At 36.7% G+C, this 25,268-nt stretch overlaps 4 protein-coding genes across 11 annotated transcripts in view; 2 read left to right on the top strand and 2 right to left on the bottom strand.

The window, feature by feature from the left end:
• LOC112292610 (leucine-rich repeat receptor-like serine/threonine-protein kinase At2g14510) overlaps nucleotides 1–770 on the bottom strand; it is a 50,421-nt gene extending 49,651 nt beyond the window's left edge. The window contains exon 1 of the mRNA XM_024541267.1: nucleotides 585–770. Coding sequence (XP_024397035.1) covers nucleotides 585–770 — 186 coding nt within the window. The remainder of the gene's footprint in view (nucleotides 1–584) is intronic.
• On the bottom strand, nucleotides 345–4,887 carry LOC112292661 (putative pre-mRNA-splicing factor ATP-dependent RNA helicase DEAH4). Of its 6 annotated transcripts, none has more exons than XR_002972796.3 (4): nucleotides 4,747–4,887; nucleotides 2,114–4,357; nucleotides 1,428–1,680; nucleotides 345–1,293 (listed from the first exon to the last, which is right to left on the bottom strand). XR_002972796.3 is itself a non-coding variant. In XM_090256157.1 (2 exons), exon 2 carries the CDS (start codon nucleotides 4,262–4,264, stop codon nucleotides 2,153–2,155), a length of 2,112 nt encoding a protein of 703 aa, XP_090112283.1. In that variant the 5' UTR covers nucleotides 4,265–4,357; nucleotides 4,747–4,887; the 3' UTR covers nucleotides 1,868–2,152. The 6 variants fall into 6 exon arrangements, 2 of the variants coding, with proteins under 2 accessions (XP_090112283.1, XP_073395276.1); XR_002972794.3 differs by having other exon boundaries at nucleotides 4,557–4,854; XR_016506517.1 differs by having other exon boundaries at nucleotides 1,428–1,668; nucleotides 4,703–4,851.
• Nucleotides 4,888–6,147: 1,260 nt separating this feature from the next.
• LOC112292011 (uncharacterized) lies at nucleotides 6,148–10,678 on the top strand. 2 transcript variants are annotated; one of them, XM_024540082.3, is made up of 14 exons: nucleotides 6,148–6,356; nucleotides 6,786–6,929; nucleotides 7,023–7,105; nucleotides 7,259–7,316; nucleotides 7,490–7,552; nucleotides 7,806–7,935; nucleotides 8,125–8,378; nucleotides 8,572–8,664; nucleotides 8,942–9,013; nucleotides 9,236–9,268; nucleotides 9,382–9,504; nucleotides 9,728–9,784; nucleotides 10,070–10,150; nucleotides 10,434–10,678. In XM_024540082.3, the coding sequence occupies exons 2-14, from the start codon at nucleotides 6,795–6,797 to the stop codon at nucleotides 10,482–10,484; spliced, it is 1,233 nt and encodes a 410-aa protein (XP_024395850.1). In that variant the 5' UTR covers nucleotides 6,148–6,356; nucleotides 6,786–6,794; the 3' UTR covers nucleotides 10,485–10,678. The 2 variants fall into 2 exon arrangements, with proteins under 2 accessions (XP_024395850.1, XP_024395849.1); XM_024540081.3 differs by having other exon boundaries at nucleotides 6,633–6,929.
• A 10,929-nt stretch (nucleotides 10,679–21,607) lies between these two features.
• Nucleotides 21,608–25,268, top strand: LOC112292314 (protein EXORDIUM-like 7). Of its 2 annotated transcripts, XM_090256156.1 has the most exons (3): nucleotides 21,608–23,053; nucleotides 23,341–23,541; nucleotides 23,700–25,268. In XM_090256156.1, the coding sequence occupies exon 3, from the start codon at nucleotides 23,892–23,894 to the stop codon at nucleotides 24,960–24,962; it is 1,071 nt and encodes a 356-aa protein (XP_090112282.1). In that variant the 5' UTR covers nucleotides 21,608–23,053; nucleotides 23,341–23,541; nucleotides 23,700–23,891; the 3' UTR covers nucleotides 24,963–25,268. The 2 variants fall into 2 exon arrangements, with proteins under 2 accessions (XP_090112282.1, XP_024396418.1); XM_024540650.3 differs by lacking the exon at nucleotides 21,608–23,053 and having other exon boundaries at nucleotides 23,060–23,541.

Below are 25,268 nucleotides of genomic sequence, written 5' to 3'. Positions count from 1 at the left end.
CCATTGTTTTCTTCCTTTGTCTTGTTGACATATCCAAAGGGGATTACATTTCTCTTCTCTTTCATCAAAGTTGGCTTATTTGGCTTAGCAAGGACTATGGTTCAATCCATAAAATGAGTCTCCAATTGGTAAAGATATCCGTTGTCAAAGGCAACAACGGTTATTACCCCTCTTCCTGCGTTTGTTGGTTCTTCCGATAGATTTGATGTTTGAATGGGAGCTCTTACATCATTAATTCAAACAACTTGTCTTGGACTTATTCCAAAAAGTCTAAGATTTAAACAGGAAAAACAAAAACAAACAAAACAAAAAACAAAATTACAATGAATAGTGTGAAGCATGTCTAAATTTGAAGGCGTCTAGATGTGTTAGAATTGCAGATCTGATCATCAAGCACATGAATTATTGGAACCTTTCCATAGAATCACAGAGCGCTATCCTGTGATTGTGATACCCCTAAATCTGGACCTGGTAAAGTTATAGCAAGTTTCCCTATAGTTCTGAATACCGTTATCGCTTGTAACCTTGGCGACTTCACGACCGAGCAGCAACACAACAACATCCTCCATGTAATTTATGCTTACCAGACCTTCATCCTCGATTAGGTAAGCAACTGCAGATTTGTTGACTTTGCACCCTGCATCCAAGACAACATCCAACCTGGTATGGAACCAAGTCGGTGAGAAAGGGCCCAAAGTTCCAGCAACGGTGTGAACCGATCCTTGCGCCTTGCACAGCGAGACCGACAGAAGGCATACGCCACTAGACATCACAGTGCGTGTGATCGAGCCTATGTGTTCTACAAGCTGCCTCTAGTAACATTGCGACAGCCTCTGCACCAGCAGTAGGTAGGTATGATGTACACATACTTGCAATAGGATTAAAAAGAATTCTTTGTTAAGCTACATTACTACCAACACAATAGCCTGTGCAAATCAATGGAGGGGCTTATTAGTATCTCAAGAAGTGCGATGCCTTGAGAGGAATCATTTTATCACCAGCATCGTATCCTCCGTCTTCCAGTAGATATCGAGTGTACAAGTTAACTTTTCTCGTGCACTAATAAAAAAAACATTCCCTTTCCTCTAGGATCTCAAGACGGCAGAATTCAGCAATTTTTTTGACAATCTACAAGCGATTCCTCAGTACAAGCTCTTAAGGCTTCTAAAACATAAGCCTAAGACGAGACCTCTGTTATACCACCCCATTCGCAGCGAAGCAAAAGTTCTATTCATGCTAAAGATTTTGCAATCCCAAGAGGGAATAACAAGTTGTCGTATATGAGGGTCATTTCTGCAAAACACAGACGAAATCTCTGTGATTATCGTTGTCATGATCCCATTGCTTACACCATTGGAGCAAGAGTAGGCACAATAACCTGGGAATTCGTATGGCAAAATACAATCATATTACATCAACCAACATACCTTTGGGCATTCCACCTTTGTTCTCACTGTTGAAGCACCTGTTTCGTGGTTCACGTATGCCTTTCAAGATTTGAGTACAACCCTTAAAAGTTTGTGAAATACTTCCACAGAAAAGGACATGCTGATGTTGGAACCACACATTTTTATCTACGAATTCAGAGATTGTCGACACGCTCCCCCACAAAAAAATCACGTCTCTATACAGAAGCAGCAGCATGGAGTAGATTTTGCGAATAGATCCCTGCTAACACGACTGCATCAGTAAAGTAACACCAATATCAGCTGATATACAAATGTTCAAATCTTGAGATTTTAAAATTTTCAGCGGCCAGACTGAACCACTTCCAAACCTCGAGAGGTTGGCTCTTTTGAGGACAGAAAATGTCGACATACTTTAATGACAGGCACAACCGGAGCTGTGTAGTTTCCAGGCTTTGATCTAGCATTTCAAATAGTACTATTTTACTGCACCAAAATGTTTAGCCAATTATACAAAATAACAAATATACAAAAACAGAAACTAGCAGCTTTGACTCCCTGCACCCTAAGAAACATATTGGTGCTTATGCACGATTTACTATTCGCCAGCCTAACATTAAAAATCAAAGGTCGACTTTCAATAGTGAGAAACTAGTACTACACAAAATACAATACGAGCAACGAGGATCTTAAAACGGTTCACTTACATTCCAGACAAAACAAAGAAAGGTTGTATATTCTTAATGTCATTTGGAAGACTTGATGGACTTAGACTGCTTTCTTGCAAGAAATCTGGCGCGTGCAGCATTGACATCTACAGACCGTGCTTCCTGATCAATGGGATTCGATGCAATAGCTTTCTTCTCTCCTTCTGAGATTTTCTCCTTTTGGGACTCATGACCACTCAGTCCACTGAGACTCCGAATATTAATGTTCTGTAGCTTTTCCAAAATAGGGACCACCCACTCTTTCTCAACAACACAAACATGACGAAGGAAAGCGCGCGAGCTGGCCATAAGCTCGTGGTACAGGATCCACTCAGGATACAGACCATCTTCATCCACCTGGAGCGGACTAGTTGCCGGATGGAGCTGAACCAGCTGAGATTTGTTGCCAACAGTATGATACCCATTATGTTTGGGCATTCGTTGCGCCAATCTACAAGCGTACCCTTGACATAAAGCTTTCCGCAGTGAACGTGCACTCTTGATCTTTTGCATGGCCTCATCATCCTCAAATTTTTTCCTTGACGTGATAAGTGCTAGTTGACGTCTCACATCCTTGGCGAAGAGCATAGATCTGATATTCAAATTGTTGCTTCTACACCATTTGATATCAAAATTATTTTTCTTCCACAACTCATAAATTTGCAAGTACTGCACATGATCCCCGTAATTATTTCCATTTGGCAGCTGCTGATCCTCTCTAGACCTCTTTCTATCTTCACCTTTCTTCGGTCCTTGCATGAAGATTGTTTCAGCGGAAAGCATGGCAGCCACAGTCAGGGCTTGGGAAAGACAACCAAGGTCCTCAGCAGCCAATAAAGTCCTTCCTAGAGCAGGTTCCAATGGCAGCTCTGCAATACGCTTTCCGAGGGCAGTAATCTTACCATCTGGACCGATAGCATCAATCGCGAACAGCTGGCGTAGAGCATCTTCCAGTGACTCTCTCAATGGTGGATCGATAAAGTCGAAGTGCAGGATATCCACATTTGGCAGATCCAGAAATTTGAGATGTAATACAGCGCCCGTGAGAGATGATCGTTGAATTTCTGGAACAGTGGCTGGAAGAAACTCCTCTTCAAATGCAGACATCGGATAAAGGCGGTAACACTTGCCTGGACGCGTCCGCCCTGCTCTACCTGCCCTTTGAGTGGCCTGCACCCTACTTATGCGTACAACAGAAAGTGAGTCCATGCCAGTGTTGGGATTATAGTTCCGTTGCTTCACAAATCCAGGATCAATCACATACACAACACCGTCCACAGTAAGAGACGTTTCTGCAACGTTGGTCGCCACAATAATGCGCCGGCAATTGGGAGGGGCCGGTTGAAATACACGAGCCTGGACCTCTGGCGCTAAAGATGCATGTAGTGGAAGTATTATGGCGTCAAGACAGGAACCCTCCTCCAGCATGAGAACCCTCTCTTCCAGCATCTTGAGAACCTTCTCTATCTCATCCTGTCCAGTGAGAAAAACTAAAATGTCCCCTTCAGGTTCTCTGACATGTACATCGATTGCTGTCTCTACAGCAGACTCCAAGTAGCTGCTAGGCACCTCTGTGCTGTAAAGGAGTTGCACAGGATATAATTTGCCAGGAACGTTGACAACAGGACATCCGTGAAAATACTCGGAAAATTTCTGCCCGTCAAGAGTGGCAGATGTAATGATCACTTTCAATTCAGTATCCCGATTCTGAGCAATACGCTTCAACAGGCCAAGCAATATGTCTGTATTCAAACTGCGCTCGTGAGCCTCGTCAAGAATGATGACAGAGTACTGTTTGAACTCGTAATCAAACAAGCATTCACGAAGCAAGCAACCATCCGTCAAGTACTTTATGAGTGTATTTTTGGATGTTCGGTCTTCAAATCGAATAGAATATCCCACTTCGTCCCCTAGCTGAACATCCATTTCCCAAGCCACACGACGTGCAACAGAAACAGCAGCCACTCGCCGAGGCTGAGTAACACCAATCATGCCTTTCTTCGTGTACCCTGCTCGGTGCAGAATCTGCGAAAGTTGGGTGGTTTTACCCGAACCCGTCTCTCCAATGACCACCACAACACTGTGCTTGGCCACAGCATCCACAATCTGCTCCTCATACTGGTTTATCGGCAACAGCTTGCGCCCCTCCATCGCAATCAATTACCCACTCCGGTGCAAGTGAATAAATTAATACAGCAAAGAGATGGAGCAATTAACCATATTCAACGATTGATTGGTATACGCCTGAAAGAACAAAACGCACAAACATCAACTCCTGACATTTCGAAAATCCTTACCCTAAGTAACGGTGACAAAAGCGTAATTGAAAAGAACATACACCAATCTAAATTGATACACTGTAGACACAGCCATACCCTCATCGCTCAATTCTATTGCAAAGCTAAAATTTATCATGAGCGGCGCAGGACTCTAAGAAACTCACGCAAAAATTCACTGCCCACGGGCAATGACGTCAAAAGGCAAAACATGCCTCACTCAGAAGCTGAACTGCAAAACACCGATTGTAATCCATCTCCAAAACCCCAAAACCCAATTCATCAAATCTACCGTAAGACGAGCAACACAAACCTAGTCACATGAAAAGAGCATATTGAAATCAAACACCACGCAACTGCATGCAGCGCCATGAAGTACCCAACAATTAGGGTTTCGCTTCCTCCTCAAAACCAAGGTATTTTCACAACCAACTAGGTCAACAATCAGTTGTCGTCACGAGGACAAACATAAAAAAGGATTGCAAACAACATTCAAAGTCTAGTTTTGGTTGATATAACCACACCACCCCGTTTGACCTAATTCAGTTGATCACATTCTCCACACATTTGTTTAGAAAGACATTTTAGTTGCCATTTAGTTCTCTCCAAACAATGGAGTTTTCCATGGCATCATCAAAAGTATATTGTTAGTTAAAGTTTTTTTTTCAAAAATAAATATTTGCTAACAATAAAATTAAATAAAAAATAAAAATCTTCACTATCAATTGTGACAAAATGAACCAGTCATAAGTTGTGTGGTTTCACTTTATTGCTATTGTCAAAAATGTACATGATTCAATTGGATTCTTATTTTCATTTTTTACAACTTGTTACACCTATATTTTCTTAACTATTTTTTTAATCCTTTAACTTAATGCTTTGTAGTTATAGAATATATATATATATATATATATATATATAAATAATAACATTCCCCCCTTCAAAGAAAATAATAAATTAAATTCTTTCTATCCATTACATTTGTACTATATTTTAAGATATTAAAATATATCTCAAAAAACCATTGAGTTATTCTCTAGAATACATTCAAATCCCACTTCTTCTTGTGTTTTCTTTTCTAAAATCCTTAGATATTTCAGATTACATATAAAGTTTTTTGTAAAAAGGCTATGAAGAAATGAGACTTTGGTTGAACTTGATCGTTAAAAATACACATGGGTGTGAGGCATCATTGAGGACTAAACTGCAATGACATAATAGCCCATTAGACATACATCAAAATTTGGTGCATTAATATTCTTAACTGGTGTTGGAACGCAAAGGCAAGCCCATTGACAAAGAATTTACCTTAAACAAAAATAAAATAAAATAAAATAAAACTATACTTGTAATTATTGGGATTACACACAAGAAACCCACCAAAATGGTTAAGGCTGTAGGAATCACTCTAATGCAGAAAGACAATCAAATAAAGTTGCACAAATTGACTGATCAAGTACCCACGCATAGATTTCTTAAATTAAGAAGAATGTTGCATAGCAAATTGAAAGGGAAGGCACTACACCACCAAAATATAATAATATGCCAATACTAACAACTTGGTTGTGCTTTTTGTTCGAACGGGCTTGAAGTACGACAAGACGAAAGAGGCCGCCACCACAAGAGGGTTTTGGCCGATACACTGACCTAAACCCGGTGAACGTAAGAATGTAAAAAGTAACGTTTCGAAGAAAGTAACTTTTCCCAACTTCTAGTTTCAAGCCCTCACAGCGTCTCTAGAACCTTAAAGTTGTCGAAACCTAAGAGCGAGAATTCCCCACCGACTCCTGAAAGAGAGTGAAGAATTGCTGTGTTTCACGATTTCGACACCAGTAAATGCAACCGATGCTCGGCCCATACGTGATTTTTGGGAGTATTTGGAGTTGTTCTAGCGGTAGAGCTTTTGAGAATTGAATGCTGATTCGTATCTCGCTCCAATTGCAGTCGTAGCTGAAGGAGGATAATATGTGAGTCGAGTTTTGTTCAAATTCTAGGGTTACATTATTCAGCGAGGGTTTTATTCTGTATCATTGTTCCGAGGAAAGGTGTGCTGGGAAGTAATGAACATCATCTTGCGAAGAGCATCGTATGATTTGTCGATATTTGCCTTGCATGCCTGCGTGAAGGTTTTCTGGTGCAATTACGATATGAATTGCAGTACTGAGTTGAAAATTTCTTTTTCTGTCTTTCTGTCTTCTCACAACAGGCTTGATGTGTTGTTCTGTCTTCGATGAATTTTTCAGGTGTATTATGGTATATTGAGATTGTTTAAGGAGATCGCTGTGGAGAGCGTTTTTTTTCTTTTTTCTTTTTTCTTTCCGAAAACCCTAAACCCTGGAAGGTTTTTCTGTTCTGTGCATTTGTTCTGTCCTCCCTGTGTTCTTTCGCTGCTTCAGTATCGTGCCATGGATTCATCCCGGCAGCAGGCTCCCTACCATGTGCGCATGGACGCTGACGACGCCCTAAAGCTCGTCAAGCAAGGCGCTACCATTCTCCTGCTGGGCGTTCCCCCCTCTACCTCCTTCGGCATTGATCAACAGGTTTGGTTGCCTGTTTTGACTGAGTTCTTTCTTTTCCTTCTCGTCCCATGGAGTTCCTAGCAATTCTTAATGGCAACTTTCTTTCGTTTCCAGATGTTTGTTGTAGGACCGAATTTTAAAGGCGTCAAGATGATGCCTCCAGGGCCGCACTTCATTTACTATAGTGCTGCAAGCCGGTGCGTGTTCTGCTTCTAAACTCTCGAAACAGCTTTTGCTGAGTCTTAGAGTACTAAATTAGACAAATTACTTTAGGCGCATTCATGTTTGTCAAACGAATCTTCTTCTCAAAGTCTTTATTCTTATATTATGAAGGGTGATGGCATTCATAGGCACGGATGTGACACTTCACCGATCACAGGCTTCTTTCTACACGTCTCATCTTCAGAGGTAGTTAATTGCCAGCTTTTCATTTTGCGTCTTGTGTCAATGCCATTCTTGGCGTCAAACTCTTCTTTACCCAACATGTAGTGGATGGTATCTATTCTTAACGTGGCTCAGATTTTCATCGACTCCAATAGACTTAATTCTAAAGAATAGAGAAATCTCGACTTTTTCTGTAGGTTATTGTGAGGATTTGGGATCCGAAGCAGGAGCGCGTTGTCCACGTTCCAGATGAAAACGAGGTATTGCTATGGCTTGTCCCCACTACATTAGGTCATAAAAAAGTATATGATCTCACCTTAGGTTTAAAAGAATCAATTGGTGTTTAGATCACTAATAACACTTTCAAGAACACATCCCTGTTAAATTTGGATGAGAGGGCAGATATCTACAACGCAGTGTTCCACTTCTGTGTTTCATGGAAGCGAGTGGTAACGGTGCTCGATACCATGATGACCTTGCAGCATTAGAGTCTTATGCAGGAGATTATTGCAGGTGGAGCGGTATGTACATGGAGTCAAGAGCATGGATTTTGATGCCAATCTAGCACCCTACGACCTTCCTCATCACGCCACCTGGTGTCACTTATCCAATTATGTCACCCAGGCCGTCATCGAGCGTCTCCGTAAGTGTAATCGATTATTCTACTTTGTTGTTTTTTCAGGCTGTATTTGAATATGTTGTAGCTTTTTAAAGTTGTTTTTGTTTATAATTGGGTCAAGAATATGCGTGCTGAGTCCAATTTCTTGCAGTTATTGTTTTTCACTCATTTCTGCATTTCTTTTCTCATTCCTGTAGTTATTGGTATTTCTAGAGCCTTTGGGTGGCGATATATCGATCATGGCAGAAGCAACCTTGGTTGAAACGGGTCCTATGACGCGAGCAGAGAAGAAGATGTTTGAGCATATTGCTAAGCTGCGACAGAAATTTCCAGATATGGCGGAGCCTAGAGATAGTGAAGACAGTAAGCCTAGCAACAGCGGCCGATGTTTCTTCACTAATCTTCCTGGCCTAGTTAAACGGACTGGTATGTCAACATCAGAGTTAACAGCTTTGAACTTGGATAAGGTATATAATTTTTTCTGCTTTCCTACATATTGGTAGTGGTATGTAGTTTCCTTCATAATGTTAGGTGATTTGTACAAGCATCGAAGTGAATGGAGCGCAGAAGGGCGGGGCCCAGTTTCAATTAAACCTGGGTTCAAAATATAGGTGTTTCAATTAAACTCATATTCTCATAGTTCCTTATTTTGATATGCAGAGTGAGCAGTTGGAAGTTGTATTAAAGAAGTTCTATGGAGGAGAAGAGGACCTCTTGTTAGGGGAGCTCCAGTTTGCGTTTATTGGCTTCCTGGTACGTATCCATCGTACTTAGTCCTAGCTTTTGATTTATTGCCAATTTCCTATTATGTGTCTTTAATGAAGGTTCTTCATTTTGACAATTGTACAGGTAGCTTGTTACTTTTCAACATGTCACTAATCTTATTTTATGTTCAATAGTCGCAAGACGTTTATTGTTTGTTAGGACCTGCAAAATCTGATCACAATACTCCTGAAGGGAACTACAGATTGTTTGAAATGCAGAAGATGCTGTGTTGTTTATCGTAGTTTCAATGTGATGGTGGGTACAGATGGGGCAATCACTGGAATCATTTGGACAATGGAAGGCCTTGGTCAGCTTTCTGTTTAGTTGCCACAAAGCAGTAAGTCATTGGCTTTTCTACATATCTGACTGAATGGGACTGTTACCCTAGAAGGTCCAGTACTATTTGTGACTCAGCTGATATGATCTTATACTCAAATTGTTTCAAGGTATGGAGTCCAGATCTGGAAGTCCTTTTGTATAATTCATCTCTACAATAATGTTTTTCATGTGCAAGTCGTGATAATTGTGTGTTATTCTGTGTGTTGAACATGTATTCCAGCCATTGCAATCTCGTACCAGGTTATTTGTCAAGGTACAAGAATCTATTCTTTTTCTTTCATCTCAATCTTCTCTACAATGTTCGTGTGCAGTCCAATCAGCTTCATTTTATTGCAGAACTATCTGACCATTGCCGTTGCACATCAGTTCTTGGACGTCCTACATTGGCAACTGAAGCAAGGTTTGAAGGGAGGTGTGTCTTCGGCACAAAGTCCTACATTTGACGACAGCTGGTTTACCGATGATAGTTTCTTAAAATATCACTACAAGGTAAGAGTTCCTTTGTCGAACATCTGACTCTTTCATTCAACAAGTTGAAATGTCTCTTTGCAGTTCTTGCATGATACTAATTTGAGAGGAGGCATTAACGCCGGAAAGCAGGCAACATGTGTTTTATTAGGCACGTGTTAGTGAATTTCTCTTTGAATTATATATGCGCTGGAGGTATCAAGCTCCAACAAATCATGATAACAGGTGCTTTTGTTGTGCACAGAATTTCGTTCACCTCGTAAGAGATGAGCACGCTATCGACGGTGACCTTCTAAACAAGGTACGTAATTTCTGCAATGCCATTGCAAGTGAGTCTCCATCTTACATGTTGAAGTGTCAACAGTACTTGTTGTATCACTAGAATCTCTCATGCAGAGGTATCCTTAACGGACTTACTGAGATGTTTATATTTTCATAAGGTTATCTAGGTTCGTCACGATTGAACAACCACAAAGACCCCCAATAATTTGAGAGGTGCATCGAGGCTTAGGTTTTGGTAGTATGCTATGAACGGGTTGTCGAAGTCATTTGCGAACTCATTCTTCTTACTCTTGACACGGCGCAGACTAAGAGACTGAGAAAATTGGTGGAATCAGTCTTGGGATGGACCATTGACGACGATACAGAACTAGATGAGGATGATGAGGTCAGCATTTCTTTACACCTGCCTCACATATCTTCTAAATGTTCAAGAGATTAGTGTCGAATGCGTACATGAATTGGGTATGCAAGAATGTTTTGGCTAGTGCATGTGCGGCATAGTGTAATCCACAGGATATTCACTTTTTTCTGACATTGGAGCTTGCCATTCAGAGGGTGAAATGCTACGTCCAATAAGATTTAGCTGTTCATTGGTGTGTTCAGTAATCTGTATATTGAAAATCATCGTAGCTTAGTTTGATTGTGTATGTTTTGCTGTGTGCTTGCAGTATGCCCCTGTGGTAGTCTCTGAGGAAGACGCTTCAATCAAGCACTATTAGTCATATCTGGACTAGAATTTTAGCATTGTATATGTACAGGCAGGGTTATGTACGAGCAAGATTATTATGAAACAGGTCGTCACTATTTTGAAACAATTTGAAGGAAACAAAGATCTCAAGTTTAAAATGCAGACATTACTTAAGGAATTGTTTCCTTTCCTTTCTACATTAATGAACTTTTTACTTCAGTTGAATTTTGTCATTAATTTAATTCTAGAGGAGTAAGGTTGTAGCTCCTCGGTTGATGTGACAGTATCACCTACTTCGCAACCAGATGCAGTAAGCTTCTCTCAGGTAATGCAAGCTTCTCTTTTGTTATTCAACTAGTCCTTTTCTATTCTTTTTTTTGAATTCAACTTTGTCTACAGTGTCTTCACAAGTTATGTACTCAGAAGGAGTGACATCTATTTTTAATAAATTAAACCGTGAGAATCTTTGAAGGTTAGATATCCAAGTTTGCTTTATTTTATTTTATTAATTCTTTTACAAAGAGCCTTAAAATATTGTTTCAAAAACACACTAATAAGCTGAAACATCCAATTGCTAAGTAATCATTTGTAGGGTCTGCGTCTCCAAATAACTATGCTGTTTTTTTACTCTTGGGCTGAGAGGAATGGTGGGTCGCACATTAATTGAGTGAAAGTTTTAATTGTAGTTGGTTGTTGTAGAGGGTGCAATAGTGAGGAACGCATGAGTTTGATGGCCACCAGGGGACATGTTTCACAGGTTTGGCATGGCTTCGGTTGAGTAGAGTTGGGGAAAAGTGTAAGAGGCTACCCGTGCCTTCCAATCAAAGACTTTGGGTGACAGCAACTGTTTTCTTACTAAATTAAACTAGGTTTCTCAAGTCTGACCCTGGAGCATGCCAGCTGGACAGATGATTCTCAAATCCACACAAGAGGTTCAAGCATTATGCTTCATTAAAATTTGTGCCACACCACCTTGCCAAGTGTTAAACTTGTGGGAATATGGTACTACACAGGCTAAAACAGAACATGTTACTATTATGGAGGAAGACACAAGCCTTATACCTTATTTTGGTGATAGTTTAAATCTGAACTTTTAATTATTATGATGCTATCATGTACAATTACTACCATATATGAAAGTTGGGTGCACAGGTAGTTTGTCATCTACATCATGACCTTGATATAAACAAATTTGAAACAAAAACTCATACAATAATGTTTGTGATAGTTTTTGCATGAAAAATAGAGTTTAAGAATGTAAATCATTCCACTAATTCTGAATAAAGTGAGTTCATTTCTATTTGATTCATTTCGACTTCTCATATACATAGAAATTACTTGAGCATTTTACAAGGTTTACAAAGATTGTGTTATTTGTTTGTAAAGAATTAAAAAACTTCAAATCAATGTTGATTTCATAATTTTCTTTTTCAAATGTTGTTAAATACAACAACATGACCTTTCTACACTTTAAAAATTGATTTATTTAAATCTTATTTATATTCAAATTATTATAATAAAATTATGCTTTTAGATTATATAAAAAATCATATTTATATAAATGTGTATAAATATGTATAATAATGATTTTTATAATAATTTATATATTTTATGTATTAAAAATATCTATTTATAAATGCTATAATTGTCACAATTTTACTTTATGTCAACAATTAATTCTAAATAGTGAATAAATGAGAGACAATTTTGCCTCCAAAACAAACCATAAATCAATGTAATAATACAGATTCAATTAAGTTTGTTATTACATTGTTTGCAACAATTAAAACAACAAAATTTATAGTCTTTATAGATTATATATATATATATATATATATATATTTGTTATGAATAACAACAAAGAGATTTAATGGATGTGAATTAAGGACATGAATCTCAAAGAAAGAAAATTTCAATATACTTTTATGTCACTCAAAAAGATTAGAAAATCATTCAAAAATGGTGTTATATTGAATTAGAATGGCTATTGCCAAAGACATGATGACTACAAAGTCTTGAAATAAGACTAAAGACTAAAAAGGCATTGATAAGAGTAAAGAAGGCTTTATTCTTGCCTCTATATATACTACCTAACTAGAAAGCTATATGGCAACATCCTAGAGGACCTCCAATATGTGACTTAACTTGCAAGGCAAGTTTTCTATATGCACACCACATTGTAAGCTTGTACCACAATCTATTCACATGTGCAACAAGTTTTTAACTTATTAATTAATTGTAAATATATATAAAGTCAAATACATGTCTATGAAGCTTCTAAAAAGGTTTGCTATAAGATAATATCAAATCTACCTACATTTATCTTCTATCTAATACTTCTTATTTAAATAAATATGTATATCTATGATATTATTTTTCCTTCTAGGAATGAGTTCTACAAGGAGTGATCATCATATACTGAAAAAGTCCAAGATGAGGCAAATTATATTTGCTACATACTCTGATCTTTGTTTTGTTTGAAGGTAGTTGATAAGTTCTCTCAGCCATTGATAATGTCTCATTCTAGGGCAAAAAGACCATCTTCTTGTTTTGTTGTTGTTGAGGACTTTGCAACTTCCTTCAAACAAAACATTTGTAACACCATCAAAATTCATTTCTATCTCCAATAAAATCATCAAACATTGAGAATCTCTTCCATGATCATGATATCAAATGCATTATATCTTGCGATCTATTCAAAGTTAAACTTGTTGTTCTTGAAGGATTTTATCTTGATTTTGACATCAAAAACAAAACCAATCTAAGATTCTTCAAATCTATAACAACATAAAACTTCATCGCAAAGTAGTATAAAATTGACTAGAACAAAACTAAATAAAATTATACACAAAATACAAAACTAAACAAAATAACACATGAAATGCAAAACTATGCATATGGAAATAGAAAAAAACAAAACTACATAGAAAGATACAAAATCAAACTTTATTAAGAGAGAAGGTCCAAAGCCATACTTGATCAAATGCCCAAAAGGCCCTGGCCAATCCTATTTATACTTTATTCTACCACCTTGGACTTTCTAGAATGTCCTTAGATGATGGATCCCACTTAGATAGATCCAAATATGTGGCAAAAGCTCAAGGTGGTATGCAACATCAAAAATCATTGCAGAAATGTAGAAAGGTTCAAGCCACTAAGGTGCTAGTTTACAGATTTGGGTTGATGTAGCAAGTGACAAGTTGGTATTAGAAAGTAACACCTAATCACCTTCTCGGAAGGTCTTATGCTATTGGTGGTTATCTACATATTGCTTCTACTAAATCTGTGCAGTGTCATGTTGTGATTCAACTATCATGTGAAAATATTGTGTTTATATGTTTGATATAAAATTTACTAAGTAATATAATAAGAGCCATGTTAGTAGATTTTAATTGGTTATAGAATGTAGTTAGATTACTACTTTAAAAAGAAGTTGTTTAAAAGAACTACTATTAGAATTTACATAACTTTATTTTCTTTTGATAGTATCTTTTAAGATTAATTTTGGTTGATAGTAACTTTTACATATTTAAAGTTACCTTTGTTAGACATTGGTGATCCTTGAAGTCTTATTTTGTTTCTTTTATTTGATGTTTAGGGCATGTATTATATAAATCTTATTAGAAAAGGAGTTGTAGAGGGGTCTTAGTAGCAAAAAGAAAAGTTAAAGCATCTATATGGATGAATGGAGATGGATGATAAAAATCTCCATTCCTATTGGCCAAAAATCATGCCCAATGGGCTTCAAGGAGGCTGCTTGAAGCTTATTAGAGATTAGGGTTATTTTTTTGAAGCCATTCGAAGTTTGGAGGCTAGAATTAATAAGTTCAAAATTTTCACTATAGTTTTGGTAAAAAATTTGTGTCATTTGGAGTTTATATGAAAGAGATATAGGCACTCAAAGCTAAGGTATTGATTTTGTATCTATTGTCACTCTTTTGGATATAATGCTCATATATAGAAAGAAATAAAGAATCGGCAATTAGGTTTGGCATAGTTACACTTTTGGCATACTGATTGATGGATTCCAAGCTGAGATAAAAGAGATATTAGAGGCTGAAGTCAATGCATGCAATTTAAAGGTAGTAAGTAACTCAATTTATTAGTAGTTGTATTTTGAGCTATATCTTGAGCAATTTGACAAGATTTTGGCTCAAAACTTTTTAAAATGTATATAATCATATAAATAAACTTTATACACCAATTTTGTAGCATTTGAGTTTTGAATTTTTGAGATATAAAGAAAATAATGGTCGAGTACTTATAAGTTAGGGTTTAGAGTACTTACTAGGATTTTAAAGATTCCAAAAGCTTAGTAGCAATTTTATAGTTTATTTTTTTTGTTGTAAAGTTTAAAAATAATAGCTACATCATACAAGCATTTGAAATAAATTGAATGGTTGGATCAAGAGATATGAATTTCTAAAATTTAAGAAGAAAAAATCTTTTGCGAAAAAATATGTTTTGAAGGGTTTTGCTACAATTTCGTCATTTTATATAAAGTGAAGAGGTTTTGAAAGTGAAGACTTTGCATATAAGTTAAAGGTGGAATACATCACTTATTAGAGTATAGCCAATGAATTAAAATTAAACTTTCTACAACTAGATTCCAAGTGTATTTCTAGATTGCAAATCATGCCACACAATAGTGGTAAAGAGGCAATGCCATGCCTCTTGTAAGGCCATTGTAAGCTATTGTATGAACTCTTCTATTGTTGAGTTGTTGGTGTCAATGAGAGAATAGAGAATTATTAGCATAATCAAATATTGACCATTATTAAAAAAAATAGTGAATGATTGATACTTCCTTGAATACTATTATTATAAGCAAACTCTAAGGGCGTCAAATATTCATCTCGATCATTATGATGAACTATCATAAATACCCAGAACATATCTTTCAAGGTTCAATTTACACGCTTTATTTGTCCATCTATTTGGAAATGGAAGGCTATAGATATGGCAAATCATATATTTAGTAGCTTGAATAAGGCTTGCCAAAAACTTCCTATGAAGCATAGATTGTCATTTAAAACAATGACACAAGGTAATCCATAGTGACAAAAGATAGTATGAAAGAAGATCAATGTAAGTACTAGGGCATCAATATTCAAGTACATCACAGCAAAGTAAAGTTACTTCAAGAGTTGATCAACAAAAATAGCAACTATAATGTGATTATAAGACGTTTGGGACAAATATGTAATGAGATCTATAGTCATTTATTTCCAACATACAATAGGTACTAGAATTAGCTGCAATAGTCAAAGAGACACTATATTCCATGCTTTATTATATTAACATGGCTTATAAGAGTGAACAAAAGCTTGAACATTACAATCCAAATCTGTCAAAAATCATATCCTTGAGATCCATTCTAGAATCTTCTCTTGCCTTAGATGTCCAAATATTGAGATATCATGTCCCTCTTGAAGTATGCGCATTCAGAGTATAGTATTATTAGGTATATAAATCCAGTTCTTGAAATAGAGCAAGCCATTCTTAAGATTGTAATCTTGATACTATGTATTGCCAACCTTCAGTTGATCACTAACCATCTTGAAATAAGCATCTTGATGAGTAGCTTCCTTTCATTTTTCTTCTTTGATTAGGTTTAAAATGACACTACTAATGGTAATGACTTCTACCTTGTCTTTCAATTCAGCCTTCAAGTTAGGTCTCGACTATAAGTTATCTAGTATAGTATGTTGTTGTCCTTGCTTGTACTCAAGCTGGATATCAAAAAGCTGCAAGTATTTTTTTCAATTATAATATCAAGATTTCATATTTTTTAGATGCAAATCATATAGTAAGGATTGATGGTCAATCTGAATAACCATTGGCTTCTCCAATAAACAGTGTTGCCAAACTTTTGTAGTTTTTACAATCGCTAATTCTTCTTGATTATGTGTAGAGTAATTGTGCTCTGCCCTTCTAAGCTTATGTAATCCATACGCCACAAATTGAAGGCTCCTAGCAAAGTCTTGTTGGAGGACCCCTTCAATAGCAAAGTCAGAAGCATCAATGTTAAGTATATAAAGAACGTTGAAATTATATAGTTTCAATATTGGAGCATAATGAATGCCTCCTTCAACCTATTAAAGGTACTTTGCTGCTCCAGATTCTATTTAAATGTAGCACCTTTCTCTAAGAGATTTATCAATGAGGCAACAATGTGCACAAATCGCCAAACAAAATGGCAATAATATCTAACAAGGTTAAAAAATGAGCACATTTCAAAAGCATCTTTAGGGGTTGGCCAATCTCCTACTCCTTTTAACTTATCCTATTCCATATACATACCTTTGGAGGACACTACATGCCCCAAAAAGATGATTTTCAACTTTCAAAGTTTATATTTTTCATTACTTACAATAGAAGCGACTATCTTATAGTTGGCGCAACACTTCTTGTAGGTGTTGCTCATGCTTCTTAGGGTTTTTATTATATATAAGAATATTATCAATAAAAACTATATACTTATTTAGAAGATTTAAAAACAATCTATTTAAATGACCCATGAAAGAAGTTGGAGCATTAGTGAAGTCAAAAAGATTAAACAAGCCATTCAAAATATCTATAGCATGTACAAAATGCCATCTTTTCAATATCCTCTCTTGCAATATTTATCTACTAATATCCACTCCAAAGATCCAATTTGCTAAAGATGGTTGTATCTCAAAGTTGATCAAGAAGATCATCCATGCATGGAAGTGGATATGCATTGTTAATAGTCTACTTATTGAGGCCCCGATAATTAATGCAAAGCCAAAGTCCACTATCTTTCTTTGATGCAAAGAATATAGGTGCTCTCCATAGTCATGTGCTTTCTCAAATGAAGCCTTTCTTCAAGAGTTTTCCTAATATTTTTTGTAGCTCTTTAAGTTCATTTGGTATTAGGCAATAAATTCATCGATTTCTTGGTTTGACTCTAGACAATAGTTCTATTAGAAAAGAGGCACCTCGATCAAGAGGCATGCCATTATGTAGATCAGTTGGAAAGACATTCCAATATTCTCGTATGAGTTGTTGTGCCCATTCTACTCCTTTGTCTATCTTACCTACCTTTGATATAATCTTTAGAACCACCATATATATTGATTGCTTATGTTGTATTTGCTTCTTCATGAAGATCATTCCTACGAGTAAATCTTTAATTGTAATTTTTTTTTTCTTCACTTAATGTGGAGGTATAAAGAGTTACCTTGGATCTACCATCTTTGAAAGAGATTGTCCTTCCTATCCAATCAACTTGCTTATTTTTCACTTCTAGCCATAGCAGACTAAGGATAACATCATATTTTAGCTTTGTTACTTTGAACCTCTATCTTAAGACATAAGTGTCAGTCAATCTTAAGGTTTCTTCTTCACATATCTCACTTAATATATTCTCTTATTATTTGCAAGGTATATATTCTCTCTCTTGATTATCTTAGTTTTAATTTCAAGTTGGTTGGCAATTTTAGTTGAGATATAATTTTTTGTAGAGCTAAAATTGACAATCACTTGATATAACTATCTTCTTAGTGGTCTCATTAAATGCACTAGTCGACTCTTTTATAGTTGCCCAAGGCCAAGTCATTTATCTTTGAGAGACAATAGCTATTTCTAGTATTGGCTCTCGACGCCTTTACTAGAAAGCCTCATTTCCTTATTTTATCTCATTATTGACTTAGTGAGTCTTGAGATTGTGAACTTGCCTTATTTTGTTGGTGATTGAATTTTGAGGTCTTCGACAACCTCCAATCTGATGGCATGACTCTTGACAATAGAAATACAATTCTTTTTGTATCAATATTTGCCATCTTTGTAGTATTAATAATCCTTGTAAGGCATCAATCTCCATTGGCATTGATTGTTGTGCCATAATATTAGATAGCGGCATAGGACTTTGTGCTATAGGCTATGCTTGATAATTTCTAAAATCTATAGCATTGACCCTCTCTACAATCCGAATTGCTTCTTCAAGCATTTGTAGATTTTTAAGTTCCACCTCTCGTTGGACCCCAAGTTTTAAATCTCATAGAAATCGATCCATCATCTCTCCTTCCAAAACATTGCCAATTTAGAAAGATAGAGATTTGAATTGGGAGACATAATCTTGTATTGACCTAGATTATGTAAGATTTGTCAATTGATCTTGTCTTATCTTTCCCATATTGATGGGCCAAAATTGATTCCTAAACTTGGTCTCAAATTCCTCTCAATCACAAAATCTACCTTAAGCTCTACAGCTTTGAACTTGATGTCGCTACCAAATAGCTGACACATCTCTCAAATAGTTTGTTGCATACATTATTCCTTTAGTGGTATTTATTCTATATAGTTGGAAGTATTGTGGCATGTTGAAGAACCATTGACATATATCTTTTTGTCATGAAGTCCCAGAGTATGTACTAGGCTTACTCAATTTTAACCTAAGAAATGTCAATTCCCTTATCCTTGAGGCTTCTATTTGTCATTGCAAGATAACTATCTAATTTAAGAGGTGCTGTATTTGAGCTTCCATCTAGGATTGCTCCACGATATCTTACATGTAATTTCTTCCTTGGACTCCTCTATTATAATGCCTTTTCACCTTTTGGTTGATTTTTTAAGAATAGCTTGTAGTAGTTTTAACATAGTATCTAGTGACACCACAACAATTGATCTCGAATTAGATGATGGCTATTGATACATTACCAAAGAATATTCTAATATTTACTTTGTTACCAATAAAATAGGATTAGTCTATCTTGAAAGTCTAAGACTCTTTAAATCTACAAGAATATAAAATTTTATTACAAAATAGGACAAAATGGACTAAAAAAAAATTAAATATAAATAAACAAAATAGTACACAAAAGACAAAACTATGCAAATGAAAATAAAACAAAATAAAACTAAATAAGAAGATACAAAATCAAAATTTATTAAGAAAGAAGGTCCAAAGCCATACATGACCAAATTCCCAAAAGGCCTTAGCTAATCCTATTTATACTTTGTTCTATCACTGTAGACTTTTTAGAATGTTCTTAAATGATAGATCCCACTTAAATAACTACCTTAAACTCCTTCTAGAAGGTTCTATGGTAGGCCCTACGTAGATAACCACCTTAAGCTCTTTGTAGAAAGTTCCATGATAGATCCTATTTAGATAATCATTCTAAACTCTTTCTAAAATATTCTACAATAGATCCTACCTGGTCTACTAACCTAGCTCCAATTCTAAAAACTTTAATTTTTCAAACATGGTTTCAACTATCTATCCGTATGTGTCAATAATACAAATATCTTATCTATGCCATGTTACAATCATCTTCAAAGTTATAATAATTACAAAGTCTCATTTAGTAAGTTAGCAAACAACAATTCTTTAGTTGAATCTGCTAGTTGTTGATTTTTCATCTCTTTAGTATCACATATAAACCACAAACAAAGATAAAAGGTAAAATGAAATTTTCTTAAATATATTTCTTTTATAGCAAAGATTTGTTATTTTTTATTTTGATTTTGATGGATGTTGTTGATAAAAAGTATCAAGCTTTCTTATTGTATTTGCAAGATTTTTAGCTAACTTCCATGTACATTCACTAATACCATATTTATGCTAATAAATAAGATAAGTTAACCTATTTCAATGTTGCCTTCAGTCTAAGACACCTTCTACTTCAAACTCTTGATTATTATCTATTTTCATAAGAAGAAGTGGTATTTGTCTTCTTTTCAAGATATTCATTGTTTTATATGGTTCAAAGAAAGACGTTGAGAATACAAAATGGATCTTCATGAACTTAAGTAGATATAATCAATAAGCAATATGATTGATTTATTTACAAATAATAAATGGTGAAAGCCTATAATAGTCCAACTTATCATAAAGGCAGTTAATCTTCATATTGCAACAAAATAACCATATTTTATTGCTAATATATAATTGAAGTTGTCTCTTGTAGGAAGCATATACGTTGGTCTTTTGTTGTTTTTTGAGCTTATTTTAATAGTGCATTCATTATTATATGTAGCTTAGATAAATAATTTTTCAATCTTTCACTGTAAAATTATCAACTTTTGAAAAATCAAAAGTATGAAGTTGTAGATGATAACCATAATTAGCAAAAATAGATATTTTTTTGCATAGAAAAATATATTATATTATCATAAGAAAATTCTATCAATGAAATTTTTTGATTTTATTTTAAGTATAAAAGAGGTAAAATAAATATGTAAATCTATTCTTACTTACACCAAAAATAGCATCTATAATTTTTCCTTCCAAAGACAATTCAAACAAATCTAAAAGTCAAATTAGAAAAAGATAATCCATAACCTCTAATACTTCTTATTTAGATAAATATGTGTGTCTATGGCAATGAATGGATTGTTTTTAGTAAGTTATTAAAAATAAAATAAATAATAAATAATATACTTCATTTATTTCATTTAGATAATAAACTTTTAAGACTTAATAATTAAAAAAAATTGAAAAAAAAAATCACATTGTATTATTATTAAAATTTTGTGTTATCTTTTTTATAAATGTTATAAAGCAACTTGTAAGTTAAAAACATCAACATAAAAAGAAGATGTAAAACAATAAAAGATTAAGTATTTATGTCTCATATATATATATACATATATTTGGCTCTTTATTATATTCTAAAAGTTTTTATTTTGATATTTGTTATAAGTATGTAAGTTTAAATCATTTCAAAACTATTACATGTTTATTCTTGTAATAAAATCTTATAAGAATTCAATCTTCATATGAATTTATTGACAAATTATTTCATAAAATTCTAATAGAATAATATCTATGTTTAGAGAGTTTTTTTAAATTAAGTTTGTTTTTATTAAGATTTAAGATTTAAAAGTTATCTAATCTAAATGTTTGAATTAAAATTCATGAAAATCATTATTTACCACATTTTTATTGTCTGATTATAACAATTTTTGAATCTATTAGATTTAGTTTTTACTATAAAAATATAATTTTAGTAATTTTTAAATTTTTACTTAATATTTTTAAAAAATAATATAAACTTAATAACATATGATATTAAAATACAAATGATTAATATTAATATAATATTTTATTAGTATTTTAAGTATATTTTATTTTTAATATTTGTCTATTGGTTTCAAACCAAAAAATGCAACAATTATTTTTAATTTTATAAAAATCACAACACAAACTTTTAAAGAACATTGTTATATTTGTTATTTTTTTTGGCTTAAATTCAAGTTGTTAGGAAGTATCAAAGTAAGTGGATGTAATAGAGAAAATTTTACAAAGAATTAGAAGCCAAAAGGATAGAGCCAATACACAAATCATTAAAGAATATAATTTGCTAATAAGATAGGAAGAAGATAATCCATAACTTTAGGAGAACATTAAATGAAGGCATGAAAGATGAGGCAAAAAGTATTGGGACCCACTTAAAACTACATTTCATAGTTGTTTTCTTCTAGTTTCAATTGGAGACAAATTTATTGTGGCCAAAAGTGAAGAAAATGAAGATAAGTGTGCATTGCTATTGAAGAGAATCTATTTCACTTTTGAGGAGGGATTAACAAGGGACATCAACAATCTTAAAACTACTATTCACATGTTGTGATCCATATAGATTTTTCTAAAAAAACATTCTCCACACCATTGTCTACACCATTCTCCTATTGCCATATACCATATCCACAACTATTTATGCCAATAGATAGAGGATTTTTATTTATTTTTTTATTTTTTAAAACATTATACTTATCTACTGGAATATTTGAGTGAGTTGGTCATAACTTTTTTACAAATAGCAAGAAGAAACAATCACCCTTCAACACATTATAATATTATAAAAAAGTTAAACCAACATCAATCACATCCAAAACTGATGCTTTTGCACCCCAAAACCCTCACTTTTACTGTGCAAAATGTGTATGATATACGCCTATAAAACACAGATTGAGAGAAAGGATTGAAGCTTGTCATTGCTAAATCCAGGCTCAAGCTCTGTCTCTTCACTGTCGGTGACAGTTTTCTTTGTGTCGGTGGTGGATCCACCAATCGATTGAACCGCGGATCTTCGACTCTTGTCATCGGAACCCGTGAAACTCACCGATTATAAGCACCAGCTTTAAGTGTCCTCAAATCCGCGGTCGCCATATCGCAGAAGAAATCGCACTACATCGATATTGTTCATGATGATACTCTGGTGCCGACACAGGGTGGTACTGTCGGCGGCCCTGCCGTGAATGCATGCGTTGTTATGGAATCTGCCGCGGCTGCTCACAATCAGATCCCACACGCAATGCATGCTGCCCTCTTTGCTCATCGTCACAGCTAGGGGGCGCAGAACTGCATTGGGCTGTATGCAGCTCACTCGCAGTCGGTATCGCTGCAATCGCTGACGATCGGTGTGGGTAACTTGCGATATCGATCTGTGTGAGCTGCAATTAAGAGCGGGACTTGAGAAGCTGGTGGAGATGGTGGTGGTGGTGGATGGTAGTGGTCAGACCAGGCGGCAGTGGTCGGGTGGTGACGACGACGCGACTCGGATCACGGCGCCTGGAGCCCTTCGAGGAGTCCGAAGGGATAACGCCCACTGGCCTTCTACTGCGTCGCACAAGGTGCAGCATCATGCTTCTGTGGTGATAGGGTGCTTGATTTGACGTCGCTGGTGTAAAGGACTTGGTTCACCTGTCGTCCTTGCACCCACTACATCAAGAAATGTTCTTTTCTTCTTACCTCGACAGGTTGAGGACGTCTATGTGCAGGGGGTTATGGCGATGCATTATCTGTGGATCACTTGGGTGGGCAAATTTGGACGCGACACCAGGTCCTGCACTATAAAGATATGGCTAAGGTTGTGGCTACATACTCACCTTTGACGTGACCCATTTGGCTCCTGCTGCAGTGAGGAGCGAGCTGCGTGCTGAGATAACCCAGAGACCCCGTTGCGGTAGTGCTGGTGGATATTCCATTTGCTTATTGCTGATCTCCTCTTTGCGAGGTTGGAGCTTCGGGCTGGCTAACACTGGATTGGAGTTTTTGAGTTTCCGGCACTGTTCTAGCAGTTGCTGGATGCTTCTGAGCTGATTCTCGCGGTGTTGCTGATGTGCGTGCTAGAATTTTGTCCCTTCTCCCGCTGCTTTTGTAGTTTCTCCTACTGTTCTTTGGTGATGCTTGGGCAGAATGTATTGAAAACATCGCAAACCAATTTACTCTCTGGCTGGAAATAGGTGTGATTGGTGGAGCTCATTTCTGTGGTTGCAGAGATGCTTCATACTGATCATTTTATCCACGCAACAATCTTGGCATCGACAGGCACAGACAGTTCAATGCCGCAACCGTCGCGGCTCAATAACCTTTTGAAATATAGAGGCAAGTGAAACTGCTACAGCCTTGCTGTCTTGTCTTGTCAAGCACCTGGCGACAAGAACGTTGGATTTATTTCATTTGGACTCCATGGCTAGCTATGCCTCTCATCGCCGACATGTATCTGGAATCCTTCTTGCAGCGATGTCGATTTGTGTGTTTGCCCGAGGAGCCGCTTTTGCGATCGGCAATAAGGACCCCGCTTCCTCCAGCTCTTTTCCATCAGCTCTGTACCATCCTTTCAGGCCATGGCCAACAGCTGCCACCGATACTGTGTCTAAGGTGCTCGTGAAGGACCCGATCGTCGACATACAGTACCACATGGGCCCTGTGCTCACGTCGGCGATCCGCGTCTACATAATCTGGTACGGTGCGTGGAAAATCTCCCAGAAGAGCATAATCCGAGATTTTCTTGCCTCCATCTCTGCGCCTGCATCCGTGCCCTGTCCATCAGTGCGGCAATGGTGGTCCACGGTGCAGACTTACACGGATCAAACAGGCGCCAACATCAGCGCATCCATCGTAGTGGCTGGCGAGCACGAAGACCGTAATTACTCCCACGGGAAGCTTCTCTCGCGTCTGAGCGTGCAAGAGGTCATCCGTAGCGCCCTGGCTGAGAATCAAGGGACTCTCCCGGTGAATACCAAGGGTGGCCTCTACATGGTCCTCACGAGCGAGGACGTGATGATGCAAGACTACTGCCGAGCCGTGTGTGGATTCCACTACTTCACGTTCCCGGCGAAGGTCGGCTACACACTCCCCTATGCGTGGATCGGAAACTCGGGCAAATCGTGTCCAGAAGTGTGTGCCTTTCCGTTTGCGATCCCGGCGTTCATGGGGGAGTCTTTCGCCCCGCTTAAGAGCCCCAACAACGACATTGGCGTGGACGGCATGGTGAGCGTCATCGGTCACGAGCTCGCCGAAATCTCCAGCAACCCGCTGATCAATGCCTGGTACGCGGGGAAGGATCCATCTGCTCCCTTCGAGATTGCAGATCTCTGCGAGGGGATGTATGGGTATGGCGCAGGAGGTGGGTACCCAGGCGATGTGCCGACTTCGACGTATGGCGCGAGCTATAATGTGCATGGCGTGCGAGGCCGGAAGTTTTTGGTGCAGTGGCTGTGGAATGCCGACATGAACTCCTGTCAAGGTCCTGTTTGAAGACCAGCAAGACTGTCACCGCAGCTCATTCGCCTCAGATCTAAATTCCTGTCGGTAGATGCTGCTGAGCTTCATACTGATTCCGAATCTACTTGATTGGGTGAGACCTTGTGATTCAATTTCGGAAAGCTTGTCCCCCTGGTTGCTTGCAATCAGTCGGTGTCGGTAAATGTAGAGCAGATTGCGAGACCTTTCTCTTCTTCTTCTTTTTCTTCTTCTGCAGTTTTGAATCGGATTCTCTCGGATATCAAGTAATTCCTTGTTGAAGATGATGGATTAATGGATCGGTTAATTCTCTTCACAAAG

The sequence above is a fragment of the Physcomitrium patens genome, chromosome 15 (genome assembly GCF_059467195.1).
Source record: "Physcomitrium patens ecotype Gransden chromosome 15, ASM5946719v1, whole genome shotgun sequence".
Classification (NCBI taxonomy): domain Eukaryota; kingdom Viridiplantae; phylum Streptophyta; class Bryopsida; order Funariales; family Funariaceae; genus Physcomitrium; species Physcomitrium patens.
The sequence above is the reverse complement of the archived record's forward strand: the minus strand, read 5'-3'. Positions and strand labels throughout refer to the sequence as shown.

Coding starts and splice junctions, on each gene's coding strand:
- LOC112292011 (XM_024540082.3), top strand. CDS start 6,795: ATGGATTCATCCCGGCAGCAGGCTCCCTACCATGTGCGCATGGACGCT. Junction 7,936..8,124: donor GGCCGTCATCGAGCGTCTCC/GTAAGTGTAATC, acceptor TGGTATTTCTAG/AGCCTTTGGGTGGCGATATA. Junction 10,151..10,433: donor AACTAGATGAGGATGATGAG/GTCAGCATTTCT, acceptor GTGTGCTTGCAG/TATGCCCCTGTGGTAGTCTC.
- LOC112292661 (XM_090256157.1), bottom strand. CDS start 4,264: ATGGAGGGGCGCAAGCTGTTGCCGATAAACCAGTATGAGGAGCAGATT.
- LOC112292314 (XM_090256156.1), top strand. CDS start 23,892: ATGGCTAGCTATGCCTCTCATCGCCGACATGTATCTGGAATCCTTCTT.